General features: G+C 34.8%; 1 protein-coding gene across 1 annotated transcript; it reads right to left on the bottom strand.

Moving 5' to 3' along the window:
• Positions 1-1,989: 1,989 nt before the first annotated feature.
• LOC132733197 (steroid 17-alpha-hydroxylase/17,20 lyase-like) lies at positions 1,990-17,408 on the bottom strand. The gene is made up of 12 exons (XM_060719796.1): positions 17,322-17,408; positions 16,154-16,212; positions 15,809-15,960; positions 11,935-12,012; positions 9,841-9,939; positions 6,606-6,699; positions 5,982-6,137; positions 5,001-5,215; positions 4,020-4,145; positions 3,587-3,691; positions 2,787-2,921; positions 1,990-2,363 (listed from the first exon to the last, which is right to left on the bottom strand). The coding sequence occupies exons 3-12, from the start codon at positions 15,954-15,956 to the stop codon at positions 2,020-2,022; spliced, it is 1,500 nt and encodes a 499-aa protein (XP_060575779.1). The 5' UTR covers positions 15,957-15,960; positions 16,154-16,212; positions 17,322-17,408; the 3' UTR covers positions 1,990-2,019.
• Positions 17,409-18,612: the final 1,204 nt, after the last annotated feature.

The following is an 18,612-nucleotide window of genomic DNA, read 5'->3' as shown; positions in this document are numbered from 1 at the left end:
CATTGTTTCCTTGAACCAGAAACTTAACACTCATTCCTTAGTACTGTTTGGTTCAAGGAATTGATTCGAGAGTATATATACAGGCTAAATGCTTCGCACAAATCAAACCAAAATAAACTCTGTATATTAAACTAAATACACACCCGTTTTCTTGACGTACTTGTTTGGCTTATCTGAAGGCATTAAGCTTTAAAGTTATAGCAGGGCAAAACTTTTATATCTTTACCAAGTTGGTATAACTTGGAGCAAAATATTTATCATTCATGTAGTTACATGTAAAAATATGAACCTGGTTGTGTTTATTTATCTAACATTGACATTTTATGTAAAACAAAGTAAATAAATAAATAAATAAATAATCGTACATGGGAGAGACGCCTTATTGAAACACATGCGATACTGTACATAGCAGAACAGAATTAAATATTAGTGTAAAATAAGCGTTGTTGACAACAGGTTGCAGTCTGTGAAAAAGTTTTATGTTCAACTTTCCTATAAATGAATGATCTTTTTGCTGATATCTTTAACTCTTTGCTGATATCTTTAACGTCAACGTGTATGAAAACCGATTAGGTAAATTCTGCATAAGGCTCTGAACGGGCCCATGGACTGTGACTTGCAGTATACATTGTCGTCCACAAATAGCCAAAATCAAACTGAACCTTCGACAATTTCATCTTTGATGCACTTAGTTTTGTTTTGTTCACTTATAAGCGTGAATTTATATTGGCGGTGGAAAGAGGGAGGTGGTATTTTACTCATTTATTTGTCTGAAAGCGCGTTTCATCATTTGTGGTATACATTTTGCGAGCGTACCTACTGTTCAATCAACATCTTGTCATTTTCATTACAATGGATTATTGTTACTTATCTGGTACATTACCACATTACCACCAAAAGCGTTTTCAAATTTACAATATGATTCAATATATTTATTTCGCTTTCACTTTAAACATTTGAAACATTTAACATTTTAATGAGGTCATGGCTACATTGGAACGTATTCATTTTAATTTTGGTTTTAATATTTTGTCCCATGTAAAATACAAATCCTTTTCAATAATGATTCAGGCTCCAAAAAATATAAAGAAAACAGTTTATATGATTATAATTTATTTACAATTACCCTCTGAAATGAAACATAATTTATAGTTTCAAATAAAATCTTATAATGATATAAAACAGCTTGCAAACGTTTCTAAAGGTATATAAACAATACACAAGAATACTAGAACTATAAAAAGCTTTCAAGGTAAATGTTAAAATACTATACAAATAATGTTTTAATATGCAGATTAAATATTGAATTATATACAAAAACTGAGCAAAGTTGATAGTATGTCAACAAATAGATCGCGTTATTAACGCAGTAAATGTTGAACAATGTACTGAATATTATGACAGGACTTTCGGGTGATTCTAAATTCAAAATGTCACCATTTTTATGTTTAAATCTGCCGGTGCTAGGGGGAGCAGGCTCATTCAAACTGAGCCTGCAACATTTTTATTTTGTCGTTTTTAGCGTTCTTCGGGGAATGAATTATTACCTATTTAGTTTTAATTAATACTAGCGTCCATGACCAGGCTCAATAAATCGATCCTGCAACATTTTCAATGTTGTCATTTTTTCTGGCGTTAAGTAGGAATTCTGAGTACCTAATGCTAAGCTAATTCTGTAATGAATGATGTAATGAAACAACATTTTAATTCATCTGAATTTAGGAGTCGTTTATCATTTAATGAAGCGAATAGGATTATAAACTGTAGATATAGCTTGATTTCATTATTGGTTTAAACTCAAAATATAAAAATAATTAATCCATCCCTCGCAATAAAGTATGGGACATGATATATTTATTTACAAAAAATACCTGTATGTTTCATAATTATGATACTATTAATAATAATTTTATGATTTTATCTAAAATAAGACTCAATTCTTGAAATACTTAAGTTATCTGTACATTCACCTAGAAAACCTTATCTCAAAGGCAAATATATATATAATATATATAAAGTCTATGTTCTTTTCTCCACAATGACCTTGTATGGAAGGTATTCCACTGCAAAAGATCCAGTTTGTTCCATATTCGGGCACTTTCCAGACATCATTTTCCACTTGTAGCGTTGCATCAAACTTGCAAAGATCAAATGGAGTTCTGGTTTCGCTACAAATTCCCCAAGACAAACTCTCTTTCCCGCCGAAAATGGCAACCAATTCTTTGGTTTGGGTCCAAGTTTACCGTTTTCGTCCAAGTATCTTTCTGGAATGAATCGTTCGACCTCTTCCCATGCATCTGGGTCGTTGTGCAATGCGTAGTGGTTGATGTTCACTGCTGTTCCTTTTGGAATTCTGTAACCTCCTGCAAATATAATGCAAAATAAACCTGCATGAAATAGAAAAACAGAAATAAATACAACAATATTTCTAAAATGATTTTGATTTACTTTTGACAGTGTGATCTTGTCAGAATAGTATTTGTCTAATTATACACTGTTGAATACAAAACATACTCAGTCTGTATTATATCGGTTGAGTACACAATTCTATTTTATTGATCTAGTACAAAGCTTCCAAACTGTTATTGAATCACTGGGCAAGTAGCACAATAGTGTTTTGATACCAAATTAAAATAGTTGACAAAAATGACGGTGCACCATTGTATGGTCCTTCTTTTCTTCTAGTCCTGAAACCATTTAAATGACTGTAAGAAGAAAGTTAAAGAACATTTATGCTTTTTTATGTAGTAGAAAAAAGAACATAATGTGTATTAATTATCGCTCACCAACTTCAGTGTCACAGATAGTCATGTGTTGCACCCCTAAAGGAACAACTGTTGATAGACGCATACTTTCATGTAAAACAGCTTCTGTGTAACTCAGATTTGGACGGTCATCAATTCCTGGTAGCCTGTCCTTGCCTATAACACAAGAACAAAAAAGCAAAAAAAATATGAACACAAATTTTTACATTAAATAATATTTTTTACTGAATCAATTAAAGTGCCGATGTGCAGTTATATACATACAATCACAAGGAGCCATTAGAGAGAGTGACTGATAAAATGGCGATGTAAACGATGAACCTTACTCTGTTATACATTTATATCAATAATATAACATTTAAACCTTTTTGTATTTTAATATGCACACAAGAATTGGAAAAAGGTTTCCTTATCCTATAGAGTGCAATAATTGTGTTGAAATTCAAAGTTTATTATCTAAACCAGAAACCAGACATTCGATATCCATGTTAAAACATAATGTAAATTCATCAACTTCTACAATAATTATATGTTTAAAACTACAAACATAATCACTGACAATCCCAGAACCAAGTCTGCAATTTTCATTTATTTACTACTTTTTCCATTGCTCTCGAGGAATTTCTCGTTTTCTAGATTTTAGTTTGAGTTGCCCCGTACTCTATTGTTAGTGTTTTATTTTTGTCTTGTCAGTCTGGGTCAGTGATTCCAATACATTAAGTGCAGAGCATTGACTACTGATACATTTTAAAGATGCACCTCCCATATTTTCTTTAGAAACATGCTCAATCAAATCGAGTCTGGTAATGAAAAAATCTTACCAACGACCCTGTCTATTTCCTCTTGAACCTTTTCTTGTATATCAGGAAAGGCCACCATGTGAAGAATTGCACCTTTCAGTGTGTACCTCGTTGTGTCTATACCAGCTGAAATATATACAACAATTGACCATAAAATTAACAAATCCATTTTTTCTTCCCACTTTTTCAATTGTGAAAGAAACAAAGGGTCATAACTCTGTCAAAATAAGGACCTCACAAAGCCCTGACAGTAATTGCATGGACACTAAGTGACAACAGTGAGTTTTGTCATTTTTGGTCATGAAGAAGCTATCTATTTTGCTTCATGAACGCTGGTGGTTCCACTCGTGGTCAACACAAAATGATACCTGAATTCTTTCTCTAAGCTTGAAACGTCACAGCATGAGCTTAACAGCGTCTTTAATGCCAAACATATAAAAATAAAGGCATTTACCAAAGAAAATGTCCCCTAGTGTTTGAAGTAGGTGCTCATCGGTGAAAACACTTTTTACATCTACACCCTCTTCTTCGGCCTCCTTCCGAGCTAATAGAAGTGTGTCAGTAAAATGACGTACGTTATCTGGGTAATATAAAGAAGATATAGTAAAATTTTGTGTATTATCTTGAATTTCAATCAAATATTCAGTGATTTAAAGTGAATTCTTTGGTGTCCATTTCTGACCTACAAATGCCAGTATTTTATCTAGATTGTGAATATACATGCAGTAAAGTAACGCAAGTTATTTTTTATTCAGTAAAGTGGCATTTAAGTGTCTTATAATTATAATATTCAGTAAAGTGACACATGTTACATGTATCTGGGTATTATATAGAATATTCAGTGTTGTAGTATCGCCTCTTTACCAAACTATGGAATGCAATAATCTCAATGCTTTTAAGAAAATGTATAACATTTCACAAAACTATACTTAGTTGGAGAATAATTTGGTTAGTTTAAAAAAGAAAGTATGTTTTCTTAAGGTTGTATTCATGGTAATTGATGCTACTTAAATGTCTGTGAGTTTGGAACCTCTGTTAGTCAAAAGTCCAAGTTGCTGAATTAAGGTCATTGGTTCTACCAACGACTTAAATAATGCTAATTCCGCACCTGACATATACTTCAATCAATTTAGCTTGAAAGATCTTTGCAAATAATTGAAAGTATACTAACTGCAGACTTATATTTAAGCCGCGTCATGACAAAACCAACATAATGGGTTTGCGACCAGCAGGGATCCAGACCAGCCTGCGCGTCCGCGCAGTCTGATCAGGATTCATGCTGTTCGTTTACCAATTTTATTACAAGTAAAGAATCTGATAGCGAACAGCATGGATCCTGATCAGACTGCGCGGATGCGCAGGCTGGTCTGGATCCATGCTGGTCGCAAACCCATTATGTTGGTTTTGTCATGACACGGCTCATATTTCATTTTACCTTTATCAAATGTTTCTTCTGCCTCCTTCAATTTCTTTGAAAAGTAGAGGTCAAACACCTCCTTGGTAAATTCTTCTAGAAACTTTGTGATATCGGATTTGTAAACATATCTCAGTCCCGGGACGAAATCTTCAATAGCTCCGATTCCAAACCTTTGCAGGAAAATATCTTCTTTCTCAAGCATATAGTGTACTTCTTTGTCTTGAAAAGTGTACCTTTCGTTAAAATGAAATGACAATTTATGAACTAAGTTATATCAAAAATTTGTGTCACTGTAGGACAGCATGCTTGACTACTAGTATTCTCTGTGCTTGAGAGTCTTGGTAATGTTCGAATTAAGAATGAGAAAAGATGTCATTCAATTCGAAAGTGCATGTCATAGCAATAAGTCTCGGCTATTGACCATGGAATTATGTCCACATAGGGTATTTGTTCAAAGAATTAGCCAGAATTACAGCTTTTGCAAAGTGCCCTCGACATCATAAATTACGTTTCAAGTAAATATCATCATTGGTGTTTTGAACTAAAGACCTGTAAGTTCACAAATGGCCACAATGAAGTTAATTTCCATGGAAAAATGGGCCTCGGATAATTACCTTTAATTATGATCTTAAAGATCTGGATAAAGTTTCCAGTGAAAAAACTTAAGTAGTATTGCTAACTGTTGTTCCATTTAAAGCTTTAGTCAAGAACTTTCTAAGTTCACAACGGAACGTATGATTAAAATATACATGTAATTAGTTCACAGTTTAAGTGACCGATGAGATAAGATTTGTACAAAAAATTGCCACAGTGTGACGTCAACGCTGACGTTGAAGCCAAAGCCAAGGTGAGAATGATAGCTTGATAATTCTTAGAAAAGTCTAGCTAAATGTTTGATATTATATAAGGTAATACTGCAGTGAGCCACCCAGATAAAGTAAAATGTATATAACAAAAATATAAATACATGTGCAGTGAATTTTAAATTAGTAAACATACTTTCCACCGAAACATAATCCAGTGAGAATATTGCCCACTATATAATTCAGGTATTCTGAAGGATCAAACTCTTCTTTTACTTTGTCCATCTCAACAAACGCTGTCTCCATGGCGTCATGAACACGCAGTTGTAAAGCGTCACCTTTCATGTAATGACTGTAAATAGTGTGTATAAACAGTAATTGTAATGTCTGCTATAACATAGTTACTGGACAAGCATGGGAAGAGAGATTAAACAACGCAGCCGTCTGGTTTTTAAATCTATTTACTAATGATACTACAGAGTGGTGATGCCAGGTGAATTTAGGCGGGGCTTATCAGCTAGTGGCTAATACTAGTTGACCAAAAGCAAGTCAGTATATTACAGTAACCAAACGTAAAAGCAAATATTTAACTATTCATCGTTTTTATATATGTGTACAGATTTTTTTATATTGTTTGTTATTATATTGACCAGAGACTGGTCGAATTCGGGAGCTTTTTTTTCATACATGTATGAAAGCTTCCGTTTGCCATTACGATTAACGTATTGAATTTTAATTAAACGATCTTATGTGAAATTCATAAGATTTCTATAGAAGATAAGAAAGTTAGAAAAAAAAACACTTCTTTTTAAGTTTTTACCGTAAAGCTTGTGTCGCAATTTTCCTATGGAGTTTCCACGTTGAGTTGTACGTGCTGAAAACAATATCCTTCCCTCCGTATGTAAATAAGTCAACTTAAATAGAAAACGTAAATATCAAATAAACAACAGTTTATCCGAGCATGTTATCAGTTTACAAATTAAATAAAATGTGTAAACGAAAAAAAATCTAGGGCTTCTGTAAAATAATAATTTGCCTATCTTCAATATATAGAGTAAGTCGGTGACAACACATTTCAATTTCTATTTGCACAATTAGCTGAAATTTATTTTCATCATATTAGATTTTATTTTTGTATAAAATGGTTGAATTGACATAGCACTCCTTTGTTGACACACTGCATGAATGAGATGTCATTAGTAAAGTACGAAAATTGAACAGATTTCGTCGCTGATTGGTACATGTAGTTTATACTTTATATCAGTAACGACGACTCGTCTTCATTTTTCCATGTTTAAGCAGCATGCCTCCAGATTAATGCTAAGGTTCACGAAAATTTTGAAAATGTGTTTGAAAGTATAATACTGTGAAAAGACCAAAGAAAAAAATTCACACATTGCAAAAAGCACTTACAATCCACGTAAATTACCAAAAAAAGAGGTCAAAATATGCATAAATACCTCAGACTGCGTTAGTAACGCAGTAGAATTTTAGTGACTGATACTGCAAAATCATTCATAAGTCGCACATAACATATGAATAATTAATTAAATATTGAATCTTTTGACTTTTTTATACCTTAATACATTTTTCTAAAGATTGAATTTCTTGACATATTTCGGCCCATCTGGAGGCCTGCAGCTTTAAATTTTAGTCGATTGTAGTTTGCCTTAAATGCAGTCGTTCATGAATGAACTAGTTAATAATAAAACCGTTTCGCTTCCTTTCAGATTTATATTTTAAACTAGTATATCGATTTTCATTGTAAAATAAATTTATACATGTATATCATATGCATGAATATTGACATTTTATTCTTATTGACAATGTAAATCGAAATCAAAATTAGTTAAAACATTTTACCTCATACTCTTTGTCAATAGAATAGCACATATTAATTAGTATGTGATTCTTAAACAAGGGTGCCATAGTCACAAAATACGCCCGTTTACGAAAGCTTTAGATGGAGATGGGGGCATTATGGATAAGTGTTATCTAGCAAGCAAGTTTTTATTCTTGGCACTGGGTTGTTAAATGAACCTTAATACAAATCAGTAAGATATGCACAGGATGTGTGACCTTGACCTTGGTTGCAGGGACCTTAATTTTATGCACGGCACTCAGCCTCACAATGATGAACATTTGTGCCAAATTATATTGAAATCCCTCTATGCATGTAGAAGTTTTGCTCCAGACAAGCGTTTTTCTATGAGCTCTAACTGTGACCTTCACCTTTGACCTAGAGACTTGGTTCATGTGCAGGGCACTACGTCTCATGGTGGTGAACAATTCTATAAAGTAACATTAAAATTCCTCCATGCATGTACAAAATATGGACAACATCTAGATATTTAATCATCTCCAGTGACCTTGACCTTGCAAATATTAACCTAAATTAAATGTGTCACACCTGTAGTCATGATAGTTACCATTTGTGCTGCAATCCATCAATAAATGATGACTAGATGGTCCCTAGACACATCTTCAAATTTTTATCTGAACTTTGACCTCTATGTTTAACCTTGACTTTGGTCGCAGGGATCTGAATTTTGCGTGCAACACTCAGCCTCACAATGGTGAACATTTGTGCCAAGTTATATTGAAATCCCCTTATGAATGTAGAAGTTTTACTCCGGACAAGCGTTTTTCAATGAGCTCTAAGTGTGAACTTGACCTTTGACCTGGAGACCTGGATCATGCATGGAGCAATACATATCATGGTGGTGAACATTTCCATAAAGTTTTATAAAAATTCTTCCATACATGTAGGAGATATGCTCCAGACAAAATCTGGATATTTCACCATCTTTAGTGACCTTGACCTTGCATATATTGACCTAAAGTACATGTGTCACAGCCGTAGTCATGATAATGACCATTTGTGTTACAATCCCTCAATAAATGATGATTAAATCGTCCCTATACACATCTTCATATTTTATCTAAACTTTGACCTCTACGTGTGACCTTGACCTTCGCTGCAGGGACCTGAATTTTGTGCGCGACACTCCGCCTCACAATGGTGAACATTTGTGCCAAGTTATAATGAAATCCCTCTATGCTGCGATGATGTGGAAGTTTTGCTCCGGACAAGCGTTTTTCAATGAGCTCTAAGTGTGACCTTGATCTTTGACCTAGAGACCTAGTTCATGTGCGTGACATGGCTTCTCATAATGGTGAACATGTATATGAAATTTCATTAAAATCCCTCCATGCGTGAAGGAGTTATGCTCCGGACAAAATCTCACAATGTTGAACATTTGTGCCAAGTAAAATTGAAATCCCTCTATACATGTGGAAGTTTTGCTCCGGACAAGCATTTTTCAATGAGCTCTAAGTGTGACCTTGACCTTTGACCTAGAGACCTGGTTCATGTGCGCGACACTGCTCCTCATAGTGGTGAACATTTCTATGAAATTTCATTAAAATCCCTCCATACATGTAGGAGATATGCTCCGGACAAAATTGGACGCCTTTCGGATATTTCATCATCTTCAGTGACCTTGACCTTGTATATATTGACCTAAATTATATGTATCACAGCCATAGTCTTGATAATGACCATTTGTGTTACAATCCCTCAATAAATGATGACTAAATGGTCCATATACACATCTTCATATATTTATCTGAACTTTGACCTCTATGTGTGACCTTGACCTTGGCCGCAAGGAAATGAATCTTGCGCGCGACACTCCGCTTTACAATGGTGAACATTTGTGCCAAGTAATATTGAAATCCCTCTATACATGTGGAATTTTTGCTCCGGACAAGCATTTTTCAATGAGCTCTGAGTGTGAACTTGACCTTTGACCTAGAGACCTGGTTCATGTGCGCGACACTGCTCCTCATAGTGGTGAACATTTCTATGAAGTTTCATTAAAATCCCTCCATACATGTAGGAGATATGCTGCGGACAAAACTTGACGCCGCCCGCCCGACCGCCAGGGGCGTTCCCATAATAGAATATGTCCCGTTTTTCAAACGGGCGTATAAAAAGATCAATTAATTTACTTAATTATATAACCGTCAGAATGAATTTTAAAAGTACATACGTGATGGAGTCAACATACGCCCAGCAAAATCTGTAGACTTCTTTACAAGTACTTCTAAGGCAGTGTCAATCGTATTCACAACTACCATCGAGATAGGACCTAATAAATGTTATATATCCAGGGCTACAGATAACAGGGGTATTTGCATTATTACCCAATTAATATGTAAAAAACCCCAATAGAAATAATAACTAAGGGTGAGAAAAAGTAAATAAATTCTTATTTATGCAAAGGAGATTGGAACTGGTGGGTAAAGACGTAAGTTATACTTAACGCCGTACATCAGGTAGATCATACTGTTTCAGACTTTTTTAACCTTTGAATTATATCAGGCAGCTTGGAAATCTCATAGGCCAATAAACCATAAAGGATAGTAGTAAGTAGCTTTTCTATGACCATACAAAACATACAACAGTTAGAAATTTTTGGTAAAACACATAAACTTGTGCCTTAAAACCCAAATTGGTTAGAGAGGGTAGGGTAAAAAATACAGAAATAACTCTAAGAAAATAGGAAAAACCCAATAGATCACAAAACAAGGGGTAATCACTCAATATATACAAAATGTTATCTGTAGCCCTGTATATCCAATATTATATATTATTACCCCTCACTTTTTTCGTAATGCTAATTTCCCATAGGCCTCTGGGAGTTATTTTTACTGTTAATGCAAGTGTACCACGTGACTAAAAATTTTGTACTGTTACATAGGTAACAGTATTTTTTAAGCGGTCACGTGGTCTATTTCCTAAATAAAATGAAATAAAATGGCCGCCATTTTTTTTCTCGATTCATTCTTATTTTCAACGTTTAACCCCGATAGGACATCAATTTCTCCTCTGGAGTCCCTATGACACTCATAAAATTTAGTTGTTTGCACCCTGGTGTGCTTTTCGCGTATAAAATATCTTTTTGCTCAATAGTCAAAAAGTGAACATCCGTTTTCAAAAAACAACGAAAGTGATTGCAATGTAAATAATTATGTGTCAAACTGGAACATCCAGAAGATTTAAGCATGCAACAAAGGATTATTTAACAAATTTAATCAGTGAAACGTTACAGATATGGTAGACATAGGATATCATCGTAATTTTGTCAAAAACCATGCTAAGAATATTCTGGAAACCGAAGGATCAGATTTCACAGATCATAACCGTGTAAATGGGTTAGTGTTTTGTTTCCTAAATAAAACCTAGCTTATTGTATGTTTATGGTTTGTAGATATCATCACACGCTTAAAGAATAAAAGAAAAAGAAAACTTCTCAAGTAGGCATACAGTAAAGTACACTTAAAACTTAAAAGGTAAGGAAGGACAGTTTAGTTATTGTTACTCTTGGTTTATTTTTGTTACAGTTAGATTTAGTTGACAATTTCAGATCATCTCAGTATTTTTGTTCGGGGTAATAAAATAAATAACACATGGGTTTGTGAGTAACAGTAAAAATATCATCCCTCGTAAAAATACTGTTACCCTCGGCTACGCCTCGGGTAACAGTATTTTTCTCGGGATGATATTTTTACTGTTACCCACAAACACATGTGTTATTTATATAATATCGAAGATTGATTATAAATTGAAGACAACAGTAAATGCGATATTTTTACAAAATAACATTGATGATGACGACGACGGCGATGATGATGATGATGATGATAATAATTATGATTCTTACGAAAGTGATGATGGAGGTGATCGATGATGACGATGATGGTTATGATGATAATGATGATACTCATGATGATGATAGAAAAAGAAGAAGATGATAATGATGACGATGATGATGATTGTGATGCTGGAGAATGTAATGTCGATGATGATGATAATGATTATGATGATGGCAAAGATGATGATCATGATGATGATGTAAAAATAAATGATGAAACTTTTGTATGAATAAGGGAAAAAAATCTATGCCGACTCATTTAAGTTATTGTTTAAATTCTTAATTAAGGGAAGACAAAAATAGGCTATTAAAGCCACTTACATTAGTGAAAGTACATAAAATAGACAAACTAAATGGCTACAGTAAGTTGCGAAAGTACATTTATTCTAGATACCCGAGATAATGGAAAATAATATATAAATGATTTACCTGTGCGAACGGTTATCACAGGGCCATATTTCTTCGACCATTCAAACGCCTGTTTATGGAATCCGTTCTGGTTGATTTCTAGAAAAAGGAAAATGGTTGAAAAATATACAATCAAGATTTTTCTCAGTCAGCATGCAAATTTAAACAAAAATGTATGCATTTTTTTCGCGCATCAAATATCTTTTTGTTGAATAGTCAAAAAGTAAACATCCGTTTTCAGTAACTACAATATGAATAAAAGCGGAACATGCAGACGATTAAAGCAAGCAACAAAGGATTTTTAACAAGTTTAATCAGTTATGGTAGACAGACATAGGATATCATCGTTATTTTGTAAATACACTTGTCATAATGTCATAAACCATGCGAAGAGTATTCTGGGTACATAAGGGTCAGATTTCACAGATCATAACCGTATAAATGGGTTTGTGTTTTGTTTTCTAAACAAAACACAGCTTATTGTATGTTTCTGACTGGTAGATATCATCACTTGCTTAAAGAATAAAAGAAAAACAAGAGGGCCATGATGGCCCTGAGGTCGCTCACCTGTATATAGCCCCCCCCCCCACCCCCGGGCCAATTTTTACCCAAGGCTTTTATTTGTTTATTTGAACAGACTTGGTAGACACCCATAAGAAGATGTTTCATGCTAAACATCTAAGTTCTAGCTCATTGGGTTTTTTAAAAGAAGATTTTTAAAGTTTTTACTATACACATATAGTAAAAACAATGACACCCCTGGGGCAGGGCCAGTTTTAACCCCCGGGCTTTTATTTTGAACAAACTTAGTAGATATTTACTTAAAGATGTTTCATGCTTAATATCTAAACTCTAGCTATTTGGGTTTTTTCAAAGAAGATTTTTAAGTTTTTGCCAAACACATATAAGGAAAATCAATGACCCGCCGGGCGGGGCCAGTTTTGACCCCAGGGCTTTTATTTGAACATACTTGGTAGACACCCATTAGAACATGTTTCATGCTAAATATCTTAGCTCTAGCTTATTAAGTTCTTTAAAAGAAGATTTTTTAAGTTTTTACTATAATATGCATATAGGGAAAATCAATGACCCCCTGGGGCGGGGCCAATTTTGACCCCAGGGCTTTTATTTGAACAAACTTGGTAGACACTCATTAGAAGATGTTTCATGCTAAATATCTTAGCTCTAGCTCTTTGGGTTCTTTAAAAGAGGATTTTTTAAGTTTTAACTATATGCATATAGGGAAAATCTATGACCCCCTGGGGCGGGGTCAATTTTGACCCTAGGGCTTTAATTTGAACAAACTTGGTAGACACTCACTAGAAGATGTTTCATGCCAAATATCTAAGCTCTAGCTCTTATGGTTCTTTAAAAGAAGATTTTTTAAGTTTTTACTATATGCATATAGGGAAAATCAATGACCCCCCCCGGGGCGGGGCCAATTTTGACCCCAGGGCTTTAATTTGAACAAACTTGGTAGACACTCACTAGAAGATGTTTCATGCTTAATATCTTAGCTCTAGCTCTTTGGGTTCTTTAAAGGAAGATTTTTTAAGTTTTTACTATATGCATATAGGGAAAATCAATGACCCCCTGGGGCGGGGCCAATTTTGACCCCAGGGCTTTTATTTGAACAAACTTGGTAGACATTCACTAGAAGATGTTTCATGATCAATATCTAAGCTCTACCTCTTACGGTTCTTTAAAAGAAGATTTTTTAAGTTTTTACTATATGCATATAGGGAAAATCAATGACCCCCTGGGGCGGGGCCAATTTTGACCCCAGGGCTTTTATTTGAACAAACTTGGTAGACACTCACTAGAAGATGTTTCATTGCCAAATATCTAAGCTCTAGCTCTTAGGGTTGTTTAAAAGAAGATATTTAAAGATTTTTCTTTCGGTTGCCATGGCAACCAGAGTTCTGCATGGAATTAAATTCTTTGAACAATTTTTAAAGGTGACCACCAAAGGAACATTCCTGTGAAGTTTGGATGAAATTGGCTCAGTGGTTTATGAGGAGATGTCATTTAAAGCAAAAGTTTACGGACGGACGACGGACGACGGACGGACGACGGACGGACGGACGCCGGACGAAAAGCGATCACAAAAGCTCACCCTGTCACTTTGTGACAGGTGAGCTAATAACTTCTCAAGCAGGCCTACAGTACACTTAAAACGTGCAAGGTAAGGACAGTTTAGTTATTGTTACTCTTGGTTTAATTTTGTTACGGTTAGATTTACTTGACAATTTCAGATCATCACAAGATAACGCCTCGGGTAACAGTATTTTTCTCGTGATGATACTTTCACTGTCCAATGTGTTTAATATATACTGTTCAGTAGGATAAAATAGATAACAAGAACTGTCGGAGGACAGTAACGCTCGACTATTCAAAAATTTGTCACAAGGGTGTTTCATTGAGTATAATAATGCTTACCTATATGAATACATAAAATTGTACGAAAAGGTACAAACCCTTCAAGTTTCAATACAATCACAGAGAACAAGTGTGTGAAGTTTCAATCCATTCCCTTCAGTAGTTATGGAGATACCAGCTTACACACAAAAACTTAACCACGAATTTATGAATTGAACAAGGGGCATAATTATGTAAAAAAGCAAATAAGAGTTATGGGACTTGTGCCAATCATCTTAGATAATCACAGAGAACAAGTGTGTGAAGTTTCAATCCATTCCCTTCAGTAGTTATGGAGATACCAGCTTACATACAAAAACTTAACCAAGAATTTCTAAGTCGAAAAAGGGGCATTTTTATGTAAAAAGCAAATCAGAGTTATGGGACTTGTGCCAATCATCTAAGATAATCGCAGAGAACAAGTGTGTGAAGTTTCAATCCATTCCCTTCAGTAGTTATGGAGATACCAGCTTACACGCAAAAACTTAACCAAGAATTTCTAAGTCGAAAAAGGGGCATAATTATGTAAAAAAGCAAATCAGAGTTATGGGACTTGTGCCAATCATCTAAGATAATCACAGACACAGAAAACAAGTGTGTGAAGTTTCAATCCATTCCCTTCAGTAGTTATGGAGATACCAGCTTACACGCAAAAACTTAACCAAGAATTTCTAAGTCGAAAAAGGGGCATAATTATGTAAAAAAGCAAATCAGAGTTATGGGACTTGTGCCAATCATCTAAGATAATCACAGAGAACAAGTGTGTGAAGTTTCAATCCATTCCCTTCAGTAGTTATGGAGATACCAGCTTACATACAAAAACTTAACCAAGAATTTCTAAGTCAAAAAAGGGGCATAATTATGTAAAAAAGCAAATCAGAGTTATGGGACTTGTGCCAATCATCTTAGATAATCACAGAGAACAATTGTGTGAAGTTTCAATCCATTCCCTTCAGTAGTTATGGAGATACGCGCTTACATACAAAAACTTAACCAAGAATTTCTAAGTCGAAAAAGGGGCATAATTATGTAAAAAAGCAAATCAGAGTTATGGGACTTGTGCCAATCATCTTAGATAATCACAGAAACAAGTGTGTGAAGTTTCAATCCATTCCCTTCAGTAGTTATGGAGACACTAGCTTACATACAAAAACTTAACCAAGAATTTCTAAGTCGAAAAAGGGGCATAATTGTGTAAAAAAGCAAATCAGAGTTATGGGACTTGTGCCAATCATCTTAGATAATCACAGAGAACAAGTGTGTGAAGTTTCAATCCATTCCCTTCAGTAGTTATGGAGATACCAGCTTACATACAAAAACTTAACCACAGGGACGCCGACGCCGACGCCGACGCCGACGCCGACGCCGACAAATGGGTGACTGCATTAGCTCGATTATTCTACGAATAGTCGAGCTAAAAAATGTGTTTTATTTAAAGCGAAAAGAAAAATGAAAAAAATAAAGAAAAAATACGAACGCAATGCATTTCCAATGAGTGGCAGTCCAGGGGGTCCCGGTGGATACTTATATTTCCATTTTTGTACCATCCAGTACGCCAGAAGTCCGACAACCAGTCCGACCAGGCACGTGCTAGTCACTGATCCGGAAACTATAAACCCTAGCATTGCCCTTAAGAAAAAAAGGAAACATGACTGGGCGCATTTACACAAGAATAAATTGCATTATATTTCTGCCCGCGGTATTTAAAAACCTATACATTCACTCAGTTACAATCGGTTTAAATTTGAAACAGTTAACGTTACGCAAATTTCCAATATGCAATTTCAAAATTTCTGAAACAGATATCAGGAAAAAAACTTACTCTGTTTAGTACTTTTCTCCTATCTTGTGCCCTTTCCCTTTTCGTTTAGAATGTAAACCCTGAAAGAAAACATCCAATATCAATTTATTAATATATTGTTTTTGCCACTTGGAAAGTTAGAATATGTGATACCGCGCCCCATTCCAAACTCGGTAAAAATACACTGATATATAACTGATGCACAAACTTAAATGTTATATATATATCATTTGGGTCAATTTTTCTATATATATGAGTCAATGAAAACCAGCACGATTTTTAAATCCTCGTTGAAAGTATACTGGATAAAATGGGTTAGAAAAGAACAAAGAAAAATCCCTAACAATGCGATAAACATGAGTTGGTCAGTCTCATTTGTCATCCAATGAAAACGCCGTTGTTGTGGTGTTTTAAATGACAATAGAAAAACAAAAGTCAAATATCAAATACCTTTCATAGTCGCCTTCTATTTTTCATTGTGTTTCATAGAAATAGTAGTTAATAATAATGAAGCCAAAACAAACTTGACACTCTAGCATGTTAATAAGTATTCATCCGTCTCTGTTCTACAGAAATTAGAAACTTTTTCCGCCGTTGAAGTTTCTAATTTCTGTAGAACAGAACGTATTAACTAATTTTTTTTAGGGCGCTCGACATCCAAATGATCGCCGGGTCATGGTCCTATAATCTCACAGGTAAGCCAGATAATAACGTAAATGTGCAAGTTTACACATCGTATCGTGTTCTATATTTGAATAACATCAAAAGTAGTTCGTGTCCTATATTTATTTAACCAATTTGTGGCTAATATTAAGGTCCCTTTTTGACCAAAATTAATGTGATGATAAAACATTAAATCTAAACTGTAATTAAAAAGACATTTGTTTCACAATCTACACAGATATTAAGTATATGTTAGTGTTCATCCACGTGTCGTTCTACAGAAATTAGAGACTTCGATCGAAAAAATTAACACACATAATTTTGACGAAATACAGCGTTTCCATTGAATGACAAATATAGCTGGACAATAACAATTATTATACATATTTGATTTAATACTTATATTTTTCATAATTATATATTTTAACAAAATTTTTTCTTTTAAAATATTCTGGAATTAAAAACAAATATATTTTCCATAACAAAATCAATATCAAAGATGGTAAAAACAACTAGATCTACTCACAGTTTTTCCCGTTTTATTCGTCCTGTTATAAAGCCACGTTATATTATCGACGTATTTATCTAACCTCTAACAAATATCAGCGGCGTTACATACTGTTTATACAGAACAGATAGTATAGTCCATTTCAATATACTACACGACGGTTTAAAAACTATAAAGCATTCAAGTTAACATTAAACCATGAGAATTATTGCGAATACATAAAGTTATATAGAATCTAAAAACGGACTATACCGTTTACCAACACAAAGGGGTGAACATCTTAGGAGTAATTGGGACGTACCGGGTTTTTTTCTTATATAATAAGTTAATCAAATTGCGGGAGGTGCGAGGTTTAACATTTCTAGGACATCGATGGAAATTTAATGCTTAATCAGGAAAAAACCGCAAGTAACCATAATTACAAAAAAGTTAATTTAATAATTATGGAACGCGTTTAAATATGTTTTCGTGAATAAAACATCGCACATACAAACAATATGTAATAGTTATAGTCTATATGAAATGAGTAAGTTACGAGTACTGTACACACAATATGTTAGTTATCGTATGTATGAAACGAGCTAGTTACGAGGATATTTAACACTGGCTGGGCGGCATCGAGGGATGTTTCTGACGAGGATATTTAACACTGGCTGGGGCGGCATCGAGGGGTGTTTCTGAAACGAGTTAGTTACGAGGATATTTAACACTGGCTTGGCGGCATCGAGGGGTGTTTCTGAAACGAGTTAGTTACGAGGATATTTAACACTGACTGGGGCGGCAACGAGGGGTGTTTCTGAAACGAGTTAGTTACGAGGATATTTAAAACTGGCTGGGGCGGCATCGAGGGGAGTTTCTGAAACGAGTTAGTTACGAGGATATTTAACACTGGCTGGGGCGGCATCGAGGTGTGTTTTCTGAAACGAGTTTAGTTACGAGGATATTTAACACTGACTGGGGCGGCATCGAGGGGTGTTTCTGAAACGAGTTAGTTACGAGGATATTTAAAACTGGCTGGGGCGGCATCGAGGGGTGTTTCTGAAACGAGTTAGTTACGAGGATATTTTAACACTGGCTGGGGCGGCATCGAGGGATGTTTCTGAAACGAGTTAGTTACGAGAATATTTAACACTAGGTGGGCGGCATCGAGGGGTGTATCTGAAACGAGTTAGTTACGAGGATATTCAACACTGACTGGGGCGGCATCGAGGGGTGTTTCTGAAACGAGTTAGTTACGAGGATTATTCAACACTGGCTGGGGCGGCATCGAGGGGTGTTTCTGAAACGAGTTAGTTACGAGGATATTCAA

The sequence above is a fragment of the Ruditapes philippinarum genome, unplaced genomic scaffold, assembly GCF_026571515.1.
Source record: "Ruditapes philippinarum isolate M1 unplaced genomic scaffold, ASM2657151v2 ctg3712_1_1_1_1, whole genome shotgun sequence".
Taxonomy (NCBI): Eukaryota; Metazoa; Mollusca; class Bivalvia; order Venerida; family Veneridae; genus Ruditapes; species Ruditapes philippinarum.
The sequence above is the reverse complement of the archived record's forward strand: the minus strand, read 5'-3'. Positions and strand labels throughout refer to the sequence as shown.